Source organism: Pinus tabuliformis, chromosome 5_2 (assembly GCF_031772625.1).
Source record: "Pinus tabuliformis cultivar Carrire ecotype Pingquan chromosome 5_2, CPIR1, whole genome shotgun sequence".
Lineage (NCBI taxonomy): Eukaryota > Viridiplantae > Streptophyta > Pinopsida > Pinales > Pinaceae > Pinus > Pinus tabuliformis.
Window position 1 is genome coordinate 1,118,439,828 of NC_142306.1, and position 24,406 is coordinate 1,118,464,233.

The 24,406-nt window shown below is 39.3% G+C and overlaps 1 protein-coding gene across 1 annotated transcript; it reads right to left on the minus strand.

Annotated features, from left to right (window-relative positions):
* Nucleotides 1-14,637: 14,637 nt before the first annotated feature.
* On the minus strand, nucleotides 14,638-15,543 carry LOC149163140 (uncharacterized). The gene has a single exon (XM_089435359.1). It carries the CDS (start codon nucleotides 15,541-15,543, stop codon nucleotides 14,638-14,640), a length of 906 nt encoding a protein of 301 aa, XP_089291485.1.
* Between the last annotated feature and the right edge of the window lie 8,863 nt (nucleotides 15,544-24,406).

Below are 24,406 nucleotides of genomic sequence, written 5' to 3' on the forward strand. Positions count from 1 at the left end.
AATAGAGCAGGAAATGTTGGACACTAGTCAATAAAAAATATCTTTATAGGTTGTTGAAGATCCTAGTGTTATTTACTAGAAGTTCAAAACATTTCATGTCACAAAAATATCTACATGGATCGTCGAGGAAAAAAGGGGCAATAAATACGTGTTGAATATTACCCAAGTTTGATTTTGGGATTCAACCTGTTATATGGCTCCTTGCAATACTAGTCATGGTGTATTCAATGTTCTACTCATTATCTAGACCCATTCTACTAATTCTGTGAATGTTTCATTTACAAATCGATGCATAATGATTTTTCTTTTTGAAGTGATTCCTTATACCTTCCAACTATCCTTTGAATTGATATTTCTTTGTAACACAAAGTTATATTTTTCACAACTCAATCCCACCATAATTCAATAAGCATGTGTTTTATCCATATGCCATGATCTTATTTATAATATTTAGTATGTTATGCTTCTCAATGCAGGTTCTGTAAACACTTTTATGAAACTTTCATACACCTCTTGAGCACTACTCTTCAATGTAACTTCCCAAAGAGACATCCCTTTGACTATTCTCCAAGTCACCACCAAATACCCTATAATCACTACACTAGAAGTTATCTCAACCAGTGTAACATAGTGGAAATACATATCACAAGATAGCTTGATTCAATTATAAAAAGGGTGTATCGACTTGCCACAATACTTCCATATTTCCACACATCAGTTGCACCACAATTCAATGCAAAGAATTGTTTACTTCTAAGGCATGGATTAACTATCAACAATTTACAATTTTGTTGACTTCACTCTATGGATCTATACCCACTTCAGGTCATCTACCCACCAAGTCTCTTCTAACTCAAATCACCACATCTCAGTATTGATATGATGCCTTTTCCAAAGAGCATACCTGCTCTAATTTCTTCTCAATTCCCAAGAGAAAACCTTTTCTCTAATACCACTTAATGAAGCAAAAATGACTTTTCCTAAAATCTAAACTTCTAGTCATATGACGGGCCAGACTTTGTTGTGAATTTTTATGCTCTGTTAATTTCTGATTGTGGTTGGTTGAGCCTAGCAATGTTACTTCTCTGTTAGTTTGTGATAGTTTTAGGTTGAGCTGAACATTGTTTTTTTTTTTCTCGGTAAATCTATGCTATTCTATTATATTATGTACAGGAAAACATTACAATCAAAGAGTCAGGTTGCCCAAGGCCGACTGTGGCTCTTTGGGTTAGCATCTCGCAACTCAATATTAGCCCTCGCAGGGGCAGCATTTCCATACAGAACCGCTTCCACATCGCGACATAACACAACATTGTTTTCAGACCATACAAAAACATCCCGCGCAGGGGCTTCGGAGCAAAAATTCTTCCCTCGCAGGGGCGACAGAAGACCTATGACGGCTCCCTTACGAGTCCTACTAGCAGAACCATAACAAACATAGACATATATATGAACTAGAGAGACACAGACAGAGACATATAACCTATACCAGACGCAGACAGAGACGTATGACTTATACCAGACCTGAACAAAAGTGGAGGACGACGGAGTGTGCCGCTGGAATCTATTCCTCTGGCTTCTCCTCGAGAATTCTACACCACCCGTGATGTTCTGGGAAGCCGTCCCACTCTTCCATTGTGTCCTTCTTGGAGGTCGACACCTCCTGCTCCTGAGGTCGAATGGGATTCTGCTCAGGTACCCCCGCTGGCTCTTCCTCGACAATTTCCGGTTGTTCATCTGGGAGCGCCCCCTTGCTGCCCGAACCGCCCTCACCTTCCGGAGAGTCCTCAATGAATAAGACCGAGATGTGTGCATTGATGCGGGAATTGTCCCTCGAGCTGCCGAGGGTGAAGATGGCAGATCCAAACGCCGGAAGAGGGTGCGGTCCAGCATTGGGATTGCCCGAGTCCATGAATTGACTTTCCTGGATGGGAGTAGCCCCTGCCCTTCTGTGGCAGTAACAACAACAGCAGTGGTGGTGGGATTCCGCAACGGGATGGCGTGAAGAACCTCCTCGAGCAGAGCCCCGTCGACTGAGTAACCTTTTCCTGGGTCTAACCATCTTTGTGGTGATGCCGGTGGCGTGAAGCAGAGCGGCAATTGAAAGCTTTCCCGGCTTGAGTCCTCTCCCACAGAAACAGCAACCCACAGAGTATTCGAGCTCGAGACTTCCCTTGGCTTCTTGAATGCTGGCTGTAACAGCAAGAGCTGTAGCCTGAAAGAAGAGATTGCCAACAAAAACCTGAACTGCGTGATCCTCGCTCTGAGCATAGACCTGCAACATTCCTTCACCCATCTTAAACCTCTCAACATTCTCTCGAGATCTGTCCTCCATAACTGCACTCTGCAACCTCCCCAATTCACCTTATGCTGCATTGAATGCCCTGTGCTCGCGTCTTAGCTCTTAATTCCTCGGTGGCGAGAGGCATTGAATTCCCCGATTGATCTCGAGGCAGCACATGTTTGGCATGTGGCCCCTCACTGCCAGACGTACTAACACCCGCATCCGGGGAAACTGCATCTCTTTGGATAAGGCTTTCGCATTCCTGGACCTGGAGATTGTTTGGAATGATATCCGTGTTTCCTGATAGGAGGGTCTGTTCATTTTCTACCCCAATGTTGGCCAAGAGGTCAGCTATCTTGTTGCCCTCTCTTTTTGTGTGATTGAAGGAGATGGCTCTATTATTGCGCAAATCTTGTGCAATAGCATTTAGCCTAGCCTCTAGCCTCCAACTGGATGCAACTTTCCTGGCTTGAGAGCCGTTCTGTATGCGCGTAGCCATGTTTATGAGGATCTGGGAGTCACCTTCTACAATCAAGGGTTGAAGGTTGAGGTTCCAGGCTAGCAGGAGACCTTGCCAGAGTCCCTCTAGCTCTGCGGAGTTGTTGGTATCCCACCCGATATTTCCAAAGTAGATCTTCAGAGTAGTGCCTTCATGATTCCTCAATATTCCTCCAAATCTAGCTTCTCCAGGATTGCCTTTGGACGCCCCATCAAAGTTGAGTTTGTATGAGTATTTAGGGGGGGCGTTCCAGCGGCTGTTGTCCTTGATGCTGCCGTTAGAAGGGCCATTCTTGGAAACTTCTTGAGGCAGATGCAATTGCCAGTTGTCAAGAATGTTTTTCTCATTATCTGTATTGGGGAAGTCCTCCTTTATCCAAGATCGAAGCACCATCGTTTCTTTGAGATTCCCATGTAGCCTGTTCCAAACTTCTTCAATAGGAGAGCGCTTGTTTTTGAATATACGTTTGTTTCTTTCTTTCCAAACGTTCCATAGGACAATTCCCGGGATGATGTTCCATAGATAGTTGAGGATCTCGCTTTTATAGGGGTTCTTTGGCCATTGCCTTATGGAATTGATGATGTCATTTTCCCCTCTACATCTTTTTTGGCATCTGAAGCTAACCTTTTCCCACAGCTGATTGGCTAGAGGGCAAGTATCCAAGAGGTGTTGAAGAGTTTCTTCGCTTTGAAAACAGTTGTGACAGATAGAGGGACCATGAAAGTTTCGTCTTCTTAGTTTATCCCATGTGAGGATTCTTTTATGTCCTACCAGCCAGAGAAAGTAGGAGATTTTGGGCCATGATCCGAGACCCCATATTTTGCTCCATAATGGATCTGGGGGAGTGGGGAAGTTGCCAACCAACTTGTAAGCTTCGGAGGTGGTGTAGGTCCCTTTGGGTTGGTATCCCCATCTGAGGATGTCATTGCCTTCATCATGCCTTATGCTTCTTTTCCTTAACTCTTTCTCCAACTCTTCTGCCTCCCGTATATTTGTGTTATTGAGTATTTGGTTACTCTGTTTCCATTTTCTGAATCCATGCTCCATCTCCTGCGTCCAAAATTGTTGGACTTTTTCCTGCTGCTGCTCCTGCCTGTCTGGTATCAGAGATTGTTGGCATTTTGGCACAAGTGTGGCGCTACGATCCAGGTGTTGTCCTTGATGGCAACTCTCTTTGATGATAGATCTCAGTCAAGACTACAAGTATGAAGAGAAATTTCATATACGCAGGTTCATTAAGCCCATGTTGCGTATACACGCAGGTCCTCTATACACTAAGTCGCGGATACGCGGGTTCTCTATATACGAAGTCGCGTATACACGCAGCTACATGAACAGAAAAGTGCGTACATGTCGAGAAGCTTCCCTTTGGTCCGTGGTAGTTAGTCCTCGGTACTTGAACCTATGTCTTTGGACCAAAGTATCTCGACAGACGTGTTGATCCCTAGTTTTGAAGTTGATGGTATTGGATTTCTATGGTTTTGGCCCTTGGTATTGAGCAAGGCCTAAGGCTATATAAGGAGAAGAAGATCATTAGGCAAGTACAATTGAAAAGTCTTGAATATCTAAAAAAGAAAGAGATCTGGTATGCAGGTTCTGGGTTGCTTGATCTAAGCTAAGGAGATATCACACCGGTTGATGGAAGACTAGATCTAAGGGCAGATCGGGATATAATGGTTTAAAATGCACTATTATGATATGGTTGATTATGCGTATTTCTAGATCTGCATACTGACGCAATGTTATGTTCTGGGTCTAACTGATGTCTGGTATAACTGCAAGTTAAGAGAATTTATTTTTAGATCTGTACGCAGGTTGTCTTCGGTAAAAGCACGTGTATACGTGGGTTTCTCTCATTGAAGTAGCGTATATCTTTTGAAGTTTGATTTTTGGGGTTGCAGTTGGGTCTGACTGCTATTGCAGAGTTCTGTAGTCTGCTCTGTGTTTCTGGTGACTGGTGTTGACAGGGTTTCAGTGGTTCAGTGATTCAAAGTTTGATGATGCTAGTATTGGTTGTTTTGTGCTTCTATGATTTGCTATGAAAAGTGAATGAATCGTGGTCTTCAGATTGAAATGTTGTGCTTCAGGAGTATCCAGTCTGAAAATTGATGAAAAGTGGTACCTGAAGGAAAGAAGATTGTAGGCCAGCACCTACGTACTAGTATCTTAGCTAGTACAAGAGCAAAGGGGGTTGGAGCTCCCTTCCAAGAGAGTTTGGAAAACGAGAGAAGGTTGTAGCCTTCTGCAGGTTGTAGCCTGCGTACTGGTATAAGGCTGCACCAGTACAAAAGATTGTAAACTGAAGTTTCATATTAAAGAAAGATAGAGACGACTTGCAGCAGGTGGTTTTCACCCACATTGGGTTTCCACCTTATATCATGGTGTTCATGTGTGTGTTTTCTGTGTGATGATCTGTTCTGTTATACTGCACCTGTTTTACTATCATGGTTAATAATGTCCTGATGCATTTACTGAAGATAAGCTACTGAATCATAAGTTTTTCTTGTTATACGCTGGTTTCTTTAGACACAGTAGCGTGTACACGCTGTTTCACTTGACTGAAGTAGCGTATATGTTTCTGAGCATAAAATGAAAAAGTTTTTCTGATAATACTGATTCACCCCCCCTCTCAGTATTATTTCCAACAATTGGTATCAGAGCAGGTCCTTCAGAGAAGCTTGATCGCTTGAAGGTAGATCGTTCATCGTGAGCAACTACGAAAGAGAAGCATCAATCAGGCCACCGGTTTTTGATGGGACAAACTTCAATTATTGGAAGGTAAGAGTTACTGCCTATCTTCAATCTCTTGGTACAGAAGTTTGGGACATCGTAGAGACAGGCTACACTTTTCCTTCAGCTACTCCTACAGATGCAGCCGAGAAAAAGAAGTATGAAACAAATGCGAAAGCAGTCAGTACCCTATTAGGATGTATATCCCAATCGGAATTCATGAAGGTAATGCACTATAAATCCGCAAAAGAAATATGGGACAAAATTGTCACGAGCTATGAAGGAGACGAACAGGTAAAGCGTGCTAAACTTCAAACTCTCAGGATTAAGTATGAGACTCTCAGAATGTATAATGATGAAAGTGTGGCTAACTATTTCCTTAGGGTAGATGAGATTGTTAATTGCATGAAAAACTTGGGTGAAGAAATAAAAGAGGCTATTGTGGTTGAAAAGGTTTTAAGATCATTGTCCCCCAAATTTGAATCTAAAGTGTCTGCAATAGAAGAAAAAGAAAATCTACGGATTCTTACTATGTCTCAGCTTCACGGAATTCTAACTGCTTATGAAATGAGAAAAGGAGGTCCATCAGATAGAAGAGAAGCTGCTTTCAAGGCTTCAGGCAAAGAAGATTATTATGAAGCAAGTCACGTGCCAGAAGATGAAGAAGAAGAATCAAATTTTGTCAGAAATCTTCAAAGGGGTTCTGGAAGGTTCAGAGGTAAGTTACCTTTTAAATGCTTTGCTTGTGGAAGAGTAGGTCATTATGCTGCCAAATGTCCTCACAAAGATAAGAATGACAAGGGAAAGGAACCTGTTAAATGGAACAAGAAACAGAATGAAAAGAAGAAAAGCTATTACACTCATGAAGATAGTGATGGTCTTTCAAATAGTGATGAAGATGAACAGGGTTATAGATATAAACTTTTAATGGCTTTTGAAGATGATGACTACATGGATGCTATAGATGTAGAAGGCTTTTATGAAGAAATGAATAATCTCAAAGTTTGCTTAGAAGAGAAAAGTGCTATTATTGATTCTCTACAATGTCAACTGGCAGAAAAGGAAAAACATCTTGAAAAATTGGAATGTGAGATTGTTTGTCTTAGAAAGGAGATTGAGAAAACAAAAGAAATTAATCTTAAATTTGTTAAAGGATCTGAAACCTTGGATGAGATTATCAATGTGCAACGTTCTCCTCTAATCAAGACAGGTCTGGGATATAATGGAGAAACATCTCAAGCTTCTACCTCTAAAAGTTATCTTGATGCAGCAAGGAGGAGCGAACAAAGACCAAATAAAAGTCATCAGGTGAATCAGGGATAGTTTACCTCAAGAACAAATAAAGACTATCAAGAAGTTCGGGGACAAGCGGCCTTAAGGACAAACAAAAGCTACAATCAGCCACAGGTAAAATCTTCCCAATTTGCCCCAAGAATGGATGTCAATAGAAGCTACAATCGATTGGATGATAGATCTGATTATCGGAGAAATTTCTTTAATGGCCAATGCTTTTCTTGCCATAACTTCGGTCACAAAGCAGCTCAATGTGTTGCCTACAAGACAATCATGACTAGAGAAGCTCAAAAGCAAGGGAGAATGACTGGAACCATGAAAAGGACTTATAACAACTTTTCGATTCTTGAAAATGAAGTTGAATGCTCTATTTGTAATAACTTTGGTCATGAAGACTCTGAATGCAGGAGCAGGTTCCGGAAGACAACTCAGAAGGAACAAACCTCAAATGTCAGAACATGGAGAATAAAGGAACCACAACCAGAAAGATGTGGGATAGCCTTTTATGCAGAAGGTCAAGAAAGTCTATGGTACATTGACAGCGGATGTTCGAAGCATATGACAGGGGACAAAGAAAAGCTTGAGTCATATACCGCATTAGAAAAGGGGAAGAAAGTTTCTTTTGGAAACGATATCTCTGCAGCCATAAAAGGAAAAGGTGTTGCTCCATTGAAAGAGAAGGTCAAAGCTGGAAATGTTTTGTATGTTGATGGATTGAAGCATAATCTTCTGAGTGTCAGTCAGATGTGCGATCAAGGAACAGAGGTAATATTTAGATCAAATGGATGTTGTGTTCGTGATCTTGATACAGGTAAAACAGTGATCAAAGGAAGAAGGACTCCAAATAATCTATACATATTTGAAGAAAGACCACAACAATGCTACTTGAGCAAGGATGATGAACACTGGCTATGGCATCGGAGGTTGGGGCATCTAAGCTTTTCACAAATAAGGAAAGCATGCAAATATCAGGCAGTTCGTGGTCTTCCAGATATCAAAATTCCAGACAACACTATATGCAAATCTTGTCAGTTTGGAAAGCAAACCAGAACTAACTTTCCAGAGAAGGAAGGATCAGCCAGCATACCTCTTGAGCTAGTCCATACAGATGTATGTGGTCCTTTTAGGAAAAGGACACCTCGAGGGGAAGAATATTTGATATTATTCATTGACGATTTCTCCATGTTTGTCTGGTTAGGGCTTATGAAGCACAAATATGAAGCATTCGAAAAATTCAAATCCTTCAAAGCCTTGGTTGAAAATGAATCAGGACACAAAATTAAGTGCCTCAGATCTGACAGAGGTGGGGAGTTTACCTCAAACGAATTTTTCGATTTCTGTGAAGAACATGGGATAAGAAGAGAATTCTCTACAGCTAGAACTCCTCAGCAAAATGGGGTTGTGGAAAGAATGAACAGAACAATCCAACAAATGGCTCGTGCTATGCTTGATGAATCAGGTACTCCCGCAACTTTCTGGGGTGAAGCTGCACATGCTGTGGTTATTATTCTTAACAAAACAAATGTCCGAGTAAACAGCACTCAAACACCTCATGAACTCTGGAGTGGTGAGACTCCTTCGGTGAAGCACTTCAAAATCTTTGGGAGCAAATGTTATATTAAGAATACTGATGAGCAACTTGGCAAACTTGAACCAAGAGCAGATGAAGGCATTCTTCTTGGTTATTCTCCACATAGCAAAGCATACAAGTGCTACAATAAAAGACTTGGCAGAATTGTTGACAGCATTGATGTAGTGGTTGATGAGAAGGGATATATTCCTAGGCAAGTTCATCATGAAGACATTGAAGAAGATGAAGGCTACCCTCAAAGGCAGAATGATGAAGAAGAAGAACCTCAAGAAGAACCAGAGGAGCAGACAAGAATAGAAGAGAAGACTCCATCCAGATATGTTCAAAAGAATCATCCAGAATCTCAGATTGTGGGGCAGAAAGAAGCAGGAGTACAAACAAGAAGAACAATTGCAGAATCTTCAAGCTATTTGGCATTACTCTCTTCCACTGAACCACAAAATGTGAAAGAGGCATGCAAAGATGAATGCTGGGTCAAAGCAATGGATGAAGAACTTGAGCAGATCGAAAAGAACAACACTTGGGAATTGGTTCCTAGACCAAAAGATAAAAATGTCATAGGGACAAAATGGGTCTTCAAAAATAAATTGAATGAAAATGGAGAAGTAATTAGAAACAAGGCCAGACTTGTCTATAAAGGGTATGCGCAGCAAGAAGGAATAGATTTTGAAGAGACCTTTGCTCCTGTTGCAAGACTTGAGGCCATCCGAATGTTCCTTGCTCTCTCAAGCTTTCAAAACTTCAAGGTATTTCAAATGGACGTGAAATCAGCCTTTCTGAATGGAGACTTAGAAGAAGAAGTATATATTGAGCAGCCAGATGGTTTCATTCTTGGGAATGATCCAAACCTTGTATGCAGATTGAAAAAGGCTCTCTATGGTCTCAAACAAGCTCCAAGGGCTTGGTACTATCGATTGGACAAATATCTTCACCAACAAGGTTTTTCAAAAGGATCAGCAGATAGCAATCTCTATATAAAAGTTGAAAATAACAAATTGCTAATACTTGTTGTTTATGTAGATGATATTATCTTTGGCAGCAATGAAGAGACTATGAGTCAAAACTTTGCCTTGGTTATGCAGAAAGAATTCGAAATGTCACTACTTGGAGAATTGACATACTTTCTTGGATTGCAAATCCAACAAAATGAAGGAGGCATCTTCTTGTCTCAAACCAAGTACCTCAAGAAGATCTTGAAAAAGTATGGCATGGAAGATTCAAAGCCAGTATGTACACCCATGGTTACAGGATGCAGCCTCAGTGCAAATGATGAATCAGCAGCAGTTCATCAACCAACTTATAGATCCATTATTGGGAGTTTGCTTTATTTGACAGGTACCCGACCAGACATCATGCATGCAGTCGGAATAGTTGGAAGATTTCAGGCAAATCCAAAAGAGACTCATCTTCAGGCAGTGAAGAGAATTTTCAAATATCTTCAAGGGACACAAAATTATGGCTTATGGTATCCTAGAGATACAGATCTCACACTTCATGCTTATACAGATGCAGATTGGGCCGGAAGCGTAGATGACAGGAAGAGCACAAGTGGTGGTGCATTCTTTATGGGCTCCAGATTAGTATCTTGGTTCAGCAAGAAACAGAGTTCGATTGCCTTATCTACAGCTGAAGCAGAATATGTGGCTGCGGCATCTTGTTGCACACAACTTCTTTGGATGATGCAGACCTTGCAGGATTTTCAAATCACTTGCACTTCACCAGTCTCTATCTTATGTGATAATACAAGTGCAATCAGCATTTCAAAGAATCTAGTCATGCACTCAAAGACCAAGCACATACCAATCAAGTACCATTTTCTTCGGGAACAAGTGCTTGAGCAGAAGGTCAAGTTGGAGTATGTTCCTTCTAAGGAACAAGTTGCTGATATTCTCACAAAACCACTGCCCAGGGAAACTTTTGAATATCTCAGACAAAAGCTGGGAGTAGTTGATGCTTCATCCTGCTGTTGAAGCTTGTCTGTTCTACAGAAAAGTTGGTATACGCAAGTTACATAAGGGATATCCGCGTATATACGCCTATTTATGCTGGGAAAGTCACGTGTATAATGTGCGCGTGTTGTAGAAAGCATATCCGCGTACATACGCTGTTTTATGCAGGAGAAGTCGCGTATATGGAGTTCTGAATAGCAAGGGCAGACTCTGGTTGGAGAAGGTCTGAGATGGGTATGCCAGAATTCTTCAGGCACAGTTTCAGGAGGTGCAGCAGGCACAGGTTCAGGGGGAACAACTTAAAGTCTCATAAAGCATTGTTGGCATTTAGATGTTTTTGGTTCTAGTACACAACTGTTGTTGGTTTCAGGAGAAGGAGCTCAGAAGGAAATCTTGGTTGCTGATCTAAAAGATGTTTATCAGATGCTGCTTGTGACTTTCATAAGTCTTGGTCTAGATTTGTGTCTCTATGTCATGTATTTTTTTTGTAATATCTCTTTTATGGTGTCAAGGTCATGTAACGGCCTATGCTGGTTTCCCCACTATGCCTGGGGTGAATGATGTAATATAATTTGTTGTTTCTGATGTATCCCCTCTTGGTTGGGAGTATGGATGTATGTATTGAGTCTTTTGGTGATAGGAAGGTCCCTTATGGTGTATAAGTCTTGGTTCTTTTGAAGAACATCTTTTGCAGATCTTGCCTACAGTCAGGGGGAGCATGTTTCAGCACAGCCAAGCAGAGATATCAGCATGTACTCAGGGGGAGCACAGCCCTTTGCCCTTGATGACAAAGGGGGAGAATGATTCTAAGGATCTTGGGGTTGCCATCAAGTCCAAAGGGGGAGATTGTTGGCATTTTGGCACAGGTGTGGCGCTACGATCCAGGTGTTGTCCTTGATGGCAACTCTCTTTGATGACAGATCTCAGTCGAGACTACAAGTATGAAGAGAAATTTCATATACGCAGGTTCATTAAGCCCATGTTGCGTATACACGCAGGTCCTCTATACACTAAGTCACGGATACGCGGGTTCTCTATATACGAAGTCGCGTATACACGCAGCTACATGAACAGAAAAGTGCGTACATGTCGAGAAGCTTCCCTTTGGTCCGTGGTAGTTAGTCCTCGGTACTTGAACCTATGTCTTTGGACCAAAGTATCTCGACAGACGTGTTGATCCCTAGTTTTGAAGTTGATGGTATTGGATTTCTATGGTTTTGGCCCTTGGTATTGAGCAAGGCCTAAGGCTATATAAGGAGAAGAAGATCATTAGGCAAGTACAATTGAAAAGTCTTGAATATCTGAAAAAGAAAGAGATCTGGTATGCAGGTTCTGGGTTGCTTGATCTAAGCTAAGGAGAGATCACACCGGTTGATGGAAGACTAGATCTAAGGGCAGATCGGGATATAATGGTTTGAAATGCACTATTATGATATGGTTGATTATGCGTATTTCTAGATCTGCATACTGACGCAATGTTATGTTCTGGGTCTAACTGATGTCTGGTATAACTGCAAGTTAAGAGAATTTATTTTTAGATCTGTACGCAGGTTGTCTTCGGTAAAAGCGCGTGTATACGCGGGTTTCTCTCATTGAAGTAGCGTATATCTTTTGAAGTTTGATTTTTGGGGTTGCAGTTGGGTCTGACTGCTATTGCAGAGTTCTGTAGTCTGCTCTGTGTTTCTGGTGACTGGTGTTGACAGGGTTTCAGTGGTTCAGTGATTCAAAGTTTGATGATGCTAGTATTGGTTGTTTTGTGCTTCTATGATTTGCTATGAAAAGTGAATGAATCGTGGTCTTCAGATTGAAATGTTGTGCTTCAGGAGTATCCAGTCCGAAAATTGATGAAAAGTGGTACCTGAAGGAAAGAAGATTGTAGGCCAGCACCTACGTACTAGTATCTTAGCTAGTACAAGAGCAAAGGGGGTTGGAGCTCCCTTCCAAGAGAGTTTGGAAAACGAGAGAAGGTTGTAGCCTTCTGCAGGTTGTAGCCTGCGTACTGGTATAAGGCTGCACCAGTACAAAAGATTGTAAACTGAAGTTTCATATTAAAGAAAGATAGAGACGACTTGCAGTAGGTGGTTTTCACCCACATTGGGTTTCCACCTTATATCATGGTGTTCATGTGTGTGTTTTCTGTGTGATGATCTGTTCTGTTATACTGCACCTGTTTTACTATCATGGTTAATAATGTCCTGATGCATTTACTGAAGATAAGCTACTGAATCATAAGTTTTTCTTGTTATACGCTGGTTTCTTTAGACATAGTAGCGTGTACACGCTGTTTCACTTGACTGAAGTAGCGTATATGTTTCCGAGCATAAAATGAAAAAGTTTTTCTGATAATACTGATTCACCCCCCCTCTCAGTATTATTTCCAACAGAGATGGATGAAGAACACTAGTGATCTTGGGCATCTAGTTCCAGGCATCTGTCGAAAATCTTGTTGTGCGACCATTCCTGATTTCCCAGAAGCTGTGCTGTTGAATTAATTGATAGTGTTGTTTGGCCGCATTTGAGATTAGTGACCCTTTTCGGTGGGAATAAATCTGATGAGCTCTTCTTGAGGTTTGTTGTTGGCATATTTGGCCGTCCAAATTTTTACCCAAGGCTTCTCTAGATTTGTGATCCATTGCCACCAGATCTTGGCGTTCATAATGGAATTGCTGTACTCTGGGTCCCTCAGCCCGATGCCACCCTTGTCTTTGGGCATGCAAACAGTAGTCCATTTAACCAGTGCCCACTTGCAATTTGTTGCTGAGCTGCCCCATAGAAAGTCACGCTGTAGGTTCCTTATTCTTTTTAGGACCCACTTTGGCGCTGCAAGGATAGAGAAAAGATAAAGAGGCATGGCCTGAAGGACAGACTTTATGAGCACCACCCGACTGGCTAAATTTAGAGACCTGTATGTCCAGAGGTTGAGACGGGAATCAAGCTTCTCTAGGAGAGAGCGCCATGCGGGATGCTTTATGGCTGAGGCAGTGAGGGGAGCTCCGAGATATTTAGAGGGGAGGGTTGTAGAAGGGAAGCCCAGAATGCAAGTGACAGTAGCTTTGACAGAAGGAGGTGTGTGAAAGAATAAAATCTGCGATTTGGAGCAGTTGACATGGGTACCAGAGGCTTCAGAGAAATCATTGAGAAGGGTTTTTAAGTGAGAGGCTTCCTGGACAGAGGGATAGCCAAATAGCATGGTGTCGTCAACGAACTGCTCATGAGAGGTAGCAGGGGTGTTGTGAACAGAAATTCCTTTAAGCTGTTGAGAATGGAGGGCGTGTTTGATGTGTCGACCAAGACCCTCAGCCATAAGAACAAAGAGGAAGGGGGATAGGGGATCCCCTTGCCTGATACCTCGAGAGGGTTTGAAGGGGCGGGAGGGGATACCGTTCACAAGGATGGAGAAGTGAGTGGATGAGATTAGGCTCATGATCCATCGGATCCACATGGGGTAGAATCCAAAAGCTTTTAACATATGTTGTATATAAGTCCAGCTGAGTTTATCGAAAGCTTTAGAGAGATCCAATTTGAGTATCATACCTGCTTGCTTTGAATGCTTGAGGGAGTGTATTATCTCGTGCGTGAGGAGAATGCCATCCATTATCTTTCGTCCTTCCACGTACCCCGCCTGTTCCGGTGAGATAAGCAGAGGTAAGAGGGGTTTTAGCCTGTTTGCAATAACTTTAGATATGACTTTGTAAATGACGTTGCATAATGCTATAGGCCTGAATTTATCAGGTGTGATAGAATCCTCCTCTTTGGGGATGAGAGTGATGAAGGTGGAATTGAGGGAGGGAAGAATCCAGCGCAGGGCCCTTAATTCTTCTACAATTTTCCAGACCTCCAACTTTATCATATCCCAAAAAGCGTGAAAGAACGTGGTAGTGAATCCATCTGGGCCTGGGGCCTTTCCTTATTTAAGCTGGGACATTGCCTCATCCACTTCCTGGGGGAGAATAGGGCGCATAAGAAGCTCATTGTGTTCCTTCGTGATGAGCTTTGGCACGTTGCTGATAATTTTTCCAATAGCCTGTTGCCGATCTTCTATTTGTTCCTGGTGGACATGTTGGAAGTGATTGAGGAGTACCTCTTCGATTTCCTCATGCTTCTCTACTTTTGCCCCTTCTTGATTCTGGATGAAAGGTATATTATTATGCATCCTTCTCTGCACCGTGGTTCTGTGGAAGAATTTGGTGTTGCGCTCCCCCTCCTTCAGCCATCTGACCCTTGACTTTTGCCTCCAATAGATTTCCTCCTGCTTTCTCCTTTCCTCGAGCTGGCTGTGGATGAGCCGTTCCTATTCCAGGGTAGCCCCCATATGCCCCTCTGTGATTATCTTTTGATGGAGATCCACCAGTTCCTGATTTAACTCTTGTTGCGCCTTAAAAATATTTCCAAAGGTCTCCCTATTCCATCTTTTTAGGTGATTTTTTAGGAATCTTAGCTTCTGTTGGAACTGATACATTTTTGCCCCTTCTGGAGGGACGAAAGATGCCCAGGTGGTCTTGACGAAGTCCTTGAATGTAGGGTGCGAGAGCCAAAACCCTTCAAAGCGGAAGGGTCTTTTTGTCAAGTCACCTGGTCTTTGCCATTGCAGAGCGATCGGCCAGTGATCCGACCCTATGTGTGCAAGTATTGCAGCTGAGATGTCTCCTCCTAGATGAACCGCATTGTCTGAGATGAGGAAGCGATCCAATTTGGAGGCAATCTGATGTTTGCCAGCTCTGCGATTGCTCCAAGTGAAGGTACCATTACAGAACGGCATGTCTATGAGAGACGCAGTTTGGATGAAGTCCTTGAAGCGAGCAACTTCTGGTTCCATTCTGATTCTCCCTCCTATCTTCTCCTCGATTTTAGTGATCATGTTAAAGTCTCCTGCAACAATCCATAGTGGGTGCCTCCTGTTATTGCTAAGAGCTTCTATAGTGTCTAGGAGCGCAATTTTGTTTCCTGTGTCTTGCGGGAAATATACATTTGATAAGTTGCCATGAATGTTGGTACCCAGTATGTGAAAGGCCGCCTGTATGAGATGATGAGAGGCATGAAAATCTGTGAGGGTTACCGCTTGGGTATTCCAAACTATAGCAAGCCCTCCAAAGGCTCCCGAGGCATCTACTGCAACCGAGCGACAACCTGGCCATGCTTTTGAGAGTATGCTGCCTAGTGTAGAACTATTACACTTGGTTTCCTGGAGAAAGCACATCTGCGGCTTTTCCATTTTAATCATGTTTTTTAACATTCTGAGTTTTCCAAGGCTATTAAGCCCCCTTAAGTTCCATGATACTAGCTTCATGGTTCAACTATTGATGGAGGGCTTGTAGTACTTCGTCAACTTAGCATACCTGCCTGAATCTACCAGGATTTTCCCAATCTCGATCGTTCGCTGGAGATCTGTTTTTCTACCTCTTTTTTTAGTGTCCTTTGGGCGTAAGCTGCCATCCCAGTGACTTCCTGGTTGTATCCCTAGTTGGTGCTGATGATAGGCTCTCGAGATGACCACCTCGAGCTTATTGAGTTGATATTCTGAGATTGTTTCGTATGCTTTCTTTTTGCAAGCTAGTTCTAATTCCAGAATATCTAGGCCATTTAGATCTATGCTTTCTGGCTCTTCTTCCATTTGTTGCACTTGACTGCTTTCTTCTATATTGATCTCTGATTCCTGGGGGATGTCTGCCTTTCTGTCAACTTCCATTTCCTTGTGAATCTCTGCTGATTCTTTCTGGCTTCTGCTGAGGATAGTTGGGATGGTGATGGGGGGATGAGTTTTGGAAGGGGGATTTGAGGGAGGGGGATGGGATGAGGAGGAAGGGTGGGCATGGTTGGTCTCAGAGCTTAAGGGTGGCTCATCGGAGGTTTGAGCAAGAATATCGAAGCTGTTCTTAGTTACTGGGCCTTGGGTTTTGTTAGGCTGGGGTTTGATCCCATTCTGGGGCTTCTTGTGCGAGCGTTTCTAGCTTGGGACTTTGGTGAAGCCTTCCTGGGTTAGGGTTTCAGAAGGGTCTGGGGTATTGGCTTTGGCATTTTGAGGGCAATCCCTAAAGAGATGCCCCAGAGCATGGCACTTTCTGCAATGAAAGGGTATGTGTTCATAGTCGAGAGGCTGGATCCATTCTTCATCTCGATGGGCGAGAGTTACCGACTCTGGTAAAGCTTCATTCAGGCGTATGAAGACACATATTCGAGCGTAGGAGGTGTACCTACGCGATTTGGTTTCTTCTGCCACTCTGATGTATTCTCCCACTCCATTTCCTATACCCTTGAGAATGTCCTCGTCCCAATATTCATCTGGAAGAGAGTACATTCTGATCCAAACCGGCGCCCATGTGAGATCTTCTTTATCTGGGTTGAATCTTGGAATCCATTCCCTCAGATACAGTCCTGCTGAGTTAAAAAAGTAAGGCCCTGCTCCCAGAATCCTGTATTTGTCCTCTAGACAGAAAAATATTGCAGTGAAGAATCCTTTCGGCCCTAGCTGCAAGGTTACATCTCCTTTGGGCTTCCATTTCGCTGCAATCCAGCCATATAAGGCTTTCTCAGTCGGCCAAAACCCTATAAACTTCCCAATGAGGGCATGATCTCTCATGTACTCTATTCTTCTGTCAATCTTGTCTCCCGGCAGCTCTATTCGTGGCCGTTCTTTGGCCACTGGTCGGCATGTTGTTGAGGATATTTTCGGGCCCTTTTCTGGAGTTTCTCTTCCTTCTTGAGTATTGCTGTCTTTGTCCTTCCGATTTCCGGTCTCCTTGTTATCATCTTGATGCTTTTTTCCTTTGTTTAAGATTTCCTTATCGACAGATCCAAAGATAACTGTTTGCTCAGGATCGTGCTGCGAAGGGGAGGGCTCTGACGCCCTCCCCTGAGGCTGTTCCATTGCGCTGCGCTAATGCCCTGCAGCTCTGTCACGCTGCAAAGATTTCCTTTCAGTCCGTGAGCGTATTCCGTGCTGTGCCGTCGGCGCCGTAGAAAAATTCCTCAGAACCCTAGTTCCGTTCTACAGAGCCTTGAGCTGAGCATTGTTATTGCTCTATTAATTTCTGATTGTGGTTGGTTGAGACGACCACTGTTATTGCTCTATTAATTTTTTATTGTGGTTGAGTTGAGCCGAGTGTTGTTACTACTCTGTTAATTTTTTATTATGGTTGAGCCGAGCCAAAGATGAGCGTTGTTGTTAATTTTTTATTGTGGTTGAGCCAAGCTGAAGCCGAGCGTTTATGAGGTTCATTTGTAATTTTTATTTTACAATCATTTTTAACTATCTTACGGAGATTATAATTTTTTTGTTTTTTTTTTGCAGTGTGGCACCAGAGGAATTTTGGTTGGTTGCACTCATTGTTGGCATCTTTTGCATATATGAGCTTTGATGAATATATATACATTGTTCCTTGTAAAACATGAAGAAAATATTACCTTTTTCCATTGAAAGCTTGTAGGGATCCTCTTCTTTGTGAGAACAACAGAATCCAACTATCACCGAGACCATGAACTATAACATGTCCTTATCTTAATATTTTATTATTTACATTATAAAATGAAGGAAATATCACTTTTCTCCATTGAATGTGTCCAGATATCCTCTTCTCTGTCTCTGTGAGAGCAGAAAAATCTAATTATCACCGAGACTGTGAACTATAACATGCCCTTATCTTAATATTATATTATTTACATTGTAAATATGAATTTAAGTTTACATGGTATTGTAAAATTCTCAAAGGCATTCAAATTGTCCATAGTCAACCCTCTAAATTACAATTTTCCTATCCACTGATATATATAGGAGGAAAACAGCGGAATACTCACCTCGTTAAAGACTGCAAAATTAAGCAAAGAGCTGTTCTACAAATAAATTGTCATAAATAAAATTTGTTCATGAGTAAATGTGCCCTCAATGTTAGCCCCTCACTAAATTTGAAGAAGAAAAATTAATTAAATACTCACATCAACTCAACCACAATCACAAATTAACAACGCTCGGTTGATTGTTGCCCCCGGAAATCAAACCAAATGCAATAAAAATAACCATTTGAATATAAAGTACTCATATTATTTTCATATTAATTGGTAACATACTTTCCTTTCTTTTGTTGTTATATGTTCATTTATGTTTCCTTTTTCATTATGTGTAATTCACTTTTCTTGTGATAGGAACATCCATTCATGTATAGTTTATAATGTTGTCCTTTCTAGTGAAACTTTTTGCACAGTTCTTCAAGGTTATTGGTATAAGTGCATAATTGCATCCACCATTCAAAGTGAAGGAAAGTATAAATCTCATCAAGGGGCAGAGCATACAATCCTAATTGTAGTTCCAAATCTTGGATTTGAATATGGGTTTTATGAAATATTCCTACTCCTTTGACCTTTCATCCATCAAATATTGTAATTTTCGCATCATTGGTGGGGTACACAAATAGGTTTAGTTTCTTAGTGAAATCAATTCTGATGTAGTAATTTTTGTTGAAATCCATGAGTATCATTACATTTCTATCTTTTATGATTCCCATGAGCTTTAGGTTCCTAGGTTGTAATTTCCCCATCATGATTGCAAGTGGAACTGTAGGTTTTCTTCCCTATTTTCTTGGAACATGGGTCTTATTAGCTTCCTAAAATGAGGTAGAATACACTTAATTGAAGGTTCTTGTACTTGCTCTTTTCAAGTAGTAGTTTCTTTTTGAGATACATCTTTTTCATTTATATTTTGTTGGGTGCATGAGATTGAAGCTAATTAGAGTGTTTGCATTGCTTTGTCATCTATTTTTGGTGTTTTAATTTTAATGTTATTGGGTTGACTTGTTCTACCTTCATTTATCTCATAGAACAACCTTGATGCTTCTTCGTAACATACTTTCCTTGCTTTTGTTGTTATATGTTCATTTGTGTTTCCTTTTTCATTATGTGTAATTCACTTTGCTTCCCTATTTGCTTGGAACAAGGGTCTTATTAGCTTACTAAGATAAGGAAAAATACACTTAATTGAAGTTTCTTGTACTTTATCTTTTCAAGTAGTATTTTCTTTTTGCGATACATCTTTTTTAGTTCTATTTTGTTGGGTGCATGAGATTAAAGCTAATTAGAGTGTTGGCATTGTTTTTTCATTTATTTTTGGTGTTTTAATTTTAATGTTATAGAGTTGAATTTTTCTACCTTTATTTATCTCGTACAAAAACCTTGATGATTCTTCGTAACATAACTTCATGTCTTATGTTGTTATATGTTCATTTATGTTTCCTTTTTCATTATGTGTAATTCACTTTTCTTCCCTGGTTGCTTGGAACATGGGTCTCATTAGCTTCCTAAGATGAGGTAGAATACACTTAATTGAATGTTCTTGTACATTCTCTTTTCAAGTAGTAGTTTTGTTTTGAGATACATCTTTTTAATTTCTATTTTGTTGGGTGCTTGATATTGAAGCTAATTAGAGTGTTGGAATTTCTTTGTCATCTATTTTTGGTGTTTTAATTTTAATTTTATTGGGTTTACTTGTTCTACATTGATTTATCTTATAGAACAACCTTGATGCTTCTTGGTAACATACTTTCCTTTCTTCTGTTGTTATATATTCATTTATGTTTCCTTTTATATTATTTGTAATTAACTTTTCTTCGCTATTTGCTTGGAACATGGGTCTTATTAGCTTCTTAAGATGAAGCAGAATACACTTAATTGAAGGTTCTTGTACTTTCTCTTTTCAAGTAGTAGTTTCTTTTTGAGATACATCTTTCTCATTTCCATTTTGTTGGTTGCATGAGATTACCTTGATTTATCTTCTAGAACTATGGTCCAAATGTGCCAAAACTCTCAAAAGAATATGGTCATATGATGCAGTGCCAAAGAACTAGAAATGATGCACCTATCATTAATTCTAGTATCATATCCCCATCTTCTTAGCACATAACATTATAATCGACAAAATGAAAAATTTGATCAACGAAGACGACGCCAATAAAAAAGATGATGATATCATGGCCATTAAACAACCTTGATGCTTCTTGGTAACATACTTTCATTGCTTCTATTGTTATATGTTCATTTATGTTTCCTTTTTAATTATGTGTAATTCACTTTGCTTCCCTATTTTCTTGGAACATGGGTCTTATTAGCTTCCTAAGATGAGGTTGAGTACACTTAATTGAAGGTTATTGTACTTGCTCTTTTCAAGTAGTAGTTTCTTTTTGAGACACATCTTTTTCAGTTCTATTTTGTTGGGTGCATGAGATTGAAGCTAATTAGAGTGTTTGAATTGTTTTGTCATCTATTTTTAGTGATTTAATTTTAATGTTATTGGGTTGACTTGTTCTACCTTGATTTATCTCATAGAACAGCCTTGATTCTTCTTGGTGACATACTTTCTTTGCTTCTATTGTTATATGTTCATTTATGTTTCCTTTTTCATTATGTTTAATTCACTTTTCTTCCCTATTTTCTTGTAACATGGGTCTTATTAGCTTCCTAATATGAGGCAAAATACACTTAATTGAAGGTTCTTGTACTTGCTCTTTTCAAGTAGTAGTTTCTTTTTGAGATAAAACTTTTTCATTTCTATTTTGTTGGGTGCATGAGATTGAAGCTAATTAGAGTGTTGGCATTGCTTTGTCATCTATTTTTGGTGTTTTAATTTTAATGTTAGTGTTTTCATTTTAAGAAGGAAACATAGACATTAAAATTTACTAGAATAAAAAAGGGTCTATCATTATTCATTTTAATTTTTTTCCCTCTTTCTTAACTATATTTTGAAAGAAGCATGCATAAATAGACCCATTAGGTCATATAAATAAACGTGTATTATAGTTTTAGTAAAAAAGAATTATAACAAGGTAATATAAATGTCACATTTACTAGAATAAAACCAGTCTATCATTTTTCATTTTATTTTTTTCCTTTTTTAACTATAGTTTTTAAAGAAGCATATAAATAGACCCATGTATGGCATATAAATAAACATGTATTATAGCTTCAATAAACAAATTTTATAACAAGGAATAATAAGTGTTAAATTTCCAAGAATGAAAATAAAAATAAATTAAGAAATACTTTCAAACTTGGGTGATTTGAAGCTAAGTTGAATTAGAAAGATTTGTATTTGTGGAATGAACATAAAAATAAATTAGTAAATACATTCAACCTTCAATTGAGTTGAAACTAAGTTGAATGAATTCGAGATTTGTAGTTGAGTTGAATTAGAGATCTCCAGTTGTTTTCTTCTTGAAATTCTCCAGCTATCCAACCAAGTAGAAACAACCTTTCTTGCTACTTAGCCTTCTGATAGATTTGTCTAAACATTGATATTTTACACAACCTAACAATACATGTATAAATATATTAAATTAATTTTATTGCGTTTTCTTTTTACAAGGATCAGAAAACCCATTAAACATGGTTTAAAAATGGACATTATTCATATAAGTTTCTTGTTATCCCAATCCAAGGCAAGCAGTGATTACTTATGTGCTATGCAACATTGTGATGAACAAAGTCCTCCAAAGGAAAAGGAATGTACCTAGAAGAACAAAAACAATGAAGCATATTATATTACATCGATAGAAGGCTTATGAACAACTAGGGAGTATGGGTCCAATGAAATTGTAGTCTTCACCAATTCCGAACTTGTGTGCAACAAGATGAAAGGTGTGTACCAAGTTAAAACAGAGAGGTTAAAACAACTGCATGGAAAAGCAAAAAATAGTGTTAGTCAATTTCAATGATTTAGCATATGACATTGTGCAAATGTTAATAGGATGTCTAGTGATCTATTGCATGAGGCAATGCCAATTCAAGATTTGTGTATGAGAGATGAATTAGTGTTAAGAAGTTCTCCATCAATATTTATTGATGGACATTGTAAGGTATCTTTGATATGTGTGTGTTTTTTAGTTATAAATGTGTCATTTTTAATGAACATGTGTTTTTTTTCAATTATATACCAAGCGTGCCCTCACTATGTAACACAAATTGGTGAACTTGACATGTTTTACAAAATTTTGTATTTAATTTTCAAAATGTGTGTGCTTCATCATTTTTTTTTAGTCTTGAGTATATTTGAAATGAAGAGCTTCAGATTGTTACATTAATTTTCTAAATTCTGTCAATTTTTTAAATAGCAGTTTTAAGATCTTAAAATGCATGACGTAATTTCAAGGGTTACATAAATTAAATGCATGAGGTAACTTCAAGGGTTATATCAATTTTATGAATTCTTAATCTCTTTTAAATAGATATTTCAATATTTTTAAATGCATGAGGTAACTTCAAGGTCACAACAATTTTCTAAATTCTTGATCCTTTTAAATAGAAATTTTAAAAAGAATAGTAAATGCATGAGGTAAATTTTAAAATATCATGCATCTACATATCTATAGATATCCATATCGTGGATGATAATTTTCCACATGATTCTTCGAGACAAACATCAATAGAGTCTCATGCATCTAGTAGAGGGGGAGGTTGAGGTCATGGATCAAAGAGAATATCAAATGAATCGGGGGAGGTTCATCGTTCACATCATGGTATGTGTGTGTGTGTGTGTGTGTGTGAATTTACTTAAATGATAAATAAGTAGAATCATATGTATGTGCATATATATATTGAATTTATTTTCTATTTTTTTAAGATTCTTCACTCACTATTTTGTCGCATGACAATGGTCAAAATTCTCCGGTTGGTCATCAATCACAATAGGATCATCATGATCAACATCATTTTGGTAAATTATATAATTTTTTTATGTTAAAACAAATGTGTACATGTAAATTAATTGTATGTACATATGCGTGTACATGTCTATCTTGCATACATGTATGAATACATTTGTTCACATGTTTTTATATTTATGTAATTTTATGTATTGTTCCAGAGAGTGAAATGTTGGTCCAAGTAGATGTAAGCGAAGCAGGATAGTTCAAGAAAGCCATACACCAACTACAAATTTTCCATCTGATATTCCTGATGAGCTTCCTTGGGAGACAAACCTCCAACAATGTACGTTACAAAGGTACAAAACTCATTATTCAAAATTGAGGAGATATCTTGGGAGTTTGGAGCTCCCTGCAAAGAGTCAAGAAATCTTAGAAATAGTTGTGGACTCTCTAAGCTCATTTTTTGATATTTACGAGAAGTTTGGGCCAACCAAAGATTCATTTATAGATATGATGAGGCGTAGAAAGGAAGCAGTGACGGGTCCTAGTAAGTGGGTCGAGGTTAGTAAAAGAGTCACAAAATAAAATGCAAAATCTATGTCTAATTTCAAAGAAGGCTCGAAAAGAAAGATGCTCAAGGTGAAATATTTCAAGAAACCTGATATAGCCAACCATTTGTATGATAGGTTCCCTACAGTGTATGGAAAGATAACATGGAATGAAGAGGTTCCAATTTGTTTTGGAAAACTATTTTATGCAGAAATATTTTTGGGTATGAAACCCAATTATAATGACCTTCCATCTGAATATTATGGTACTAGGAGAGGTCTCTTATATGATTGTAAGGGCGCATTACATGATAATGATTTGTCTCGCCTTCAGCCACCTTTGGTATGCCAACCATCTCATCTAGTAACTTTGTGGACAAAGATGGATGCCACTTCTCAAATTTGTTGAGAAGGAAGGGATGCCATTATAGACAACATACATAGTGCATTGACTAGAATTGATATCGGTCTAAATTGGTAAGGAGCATGAGCTAATGCACATGCTAATTTTGTATATAAAACATATGAGGAGATAGATAATATGAATACTGAGGAGCTTAAAGCATATGCAAAGGCTTTTCATAATGGTCGGCAAGACCTAATTCTTCATGAAGAAGAGGGTGTGGGATTGGTATGTGTTAATGGCTAGGGTGGATATTTTAATCTAATTTGTAATTCATGTTTTAATGTCTATTAACATACATTTTGTTATTTTTTCAGATATAATCTAACACAAATGTATCATATGTTCACCATTTATAGTTAACTCGTTTGTTGAACGAAAATTTTGATAATTTCACGGTCCCAGGTTCAGGTTCCAATGAAAATATTTTGAGGGAGGTTAGTTTTTTTTAAGAGTTCATGTTGATACATTTATTATTCTACTTTT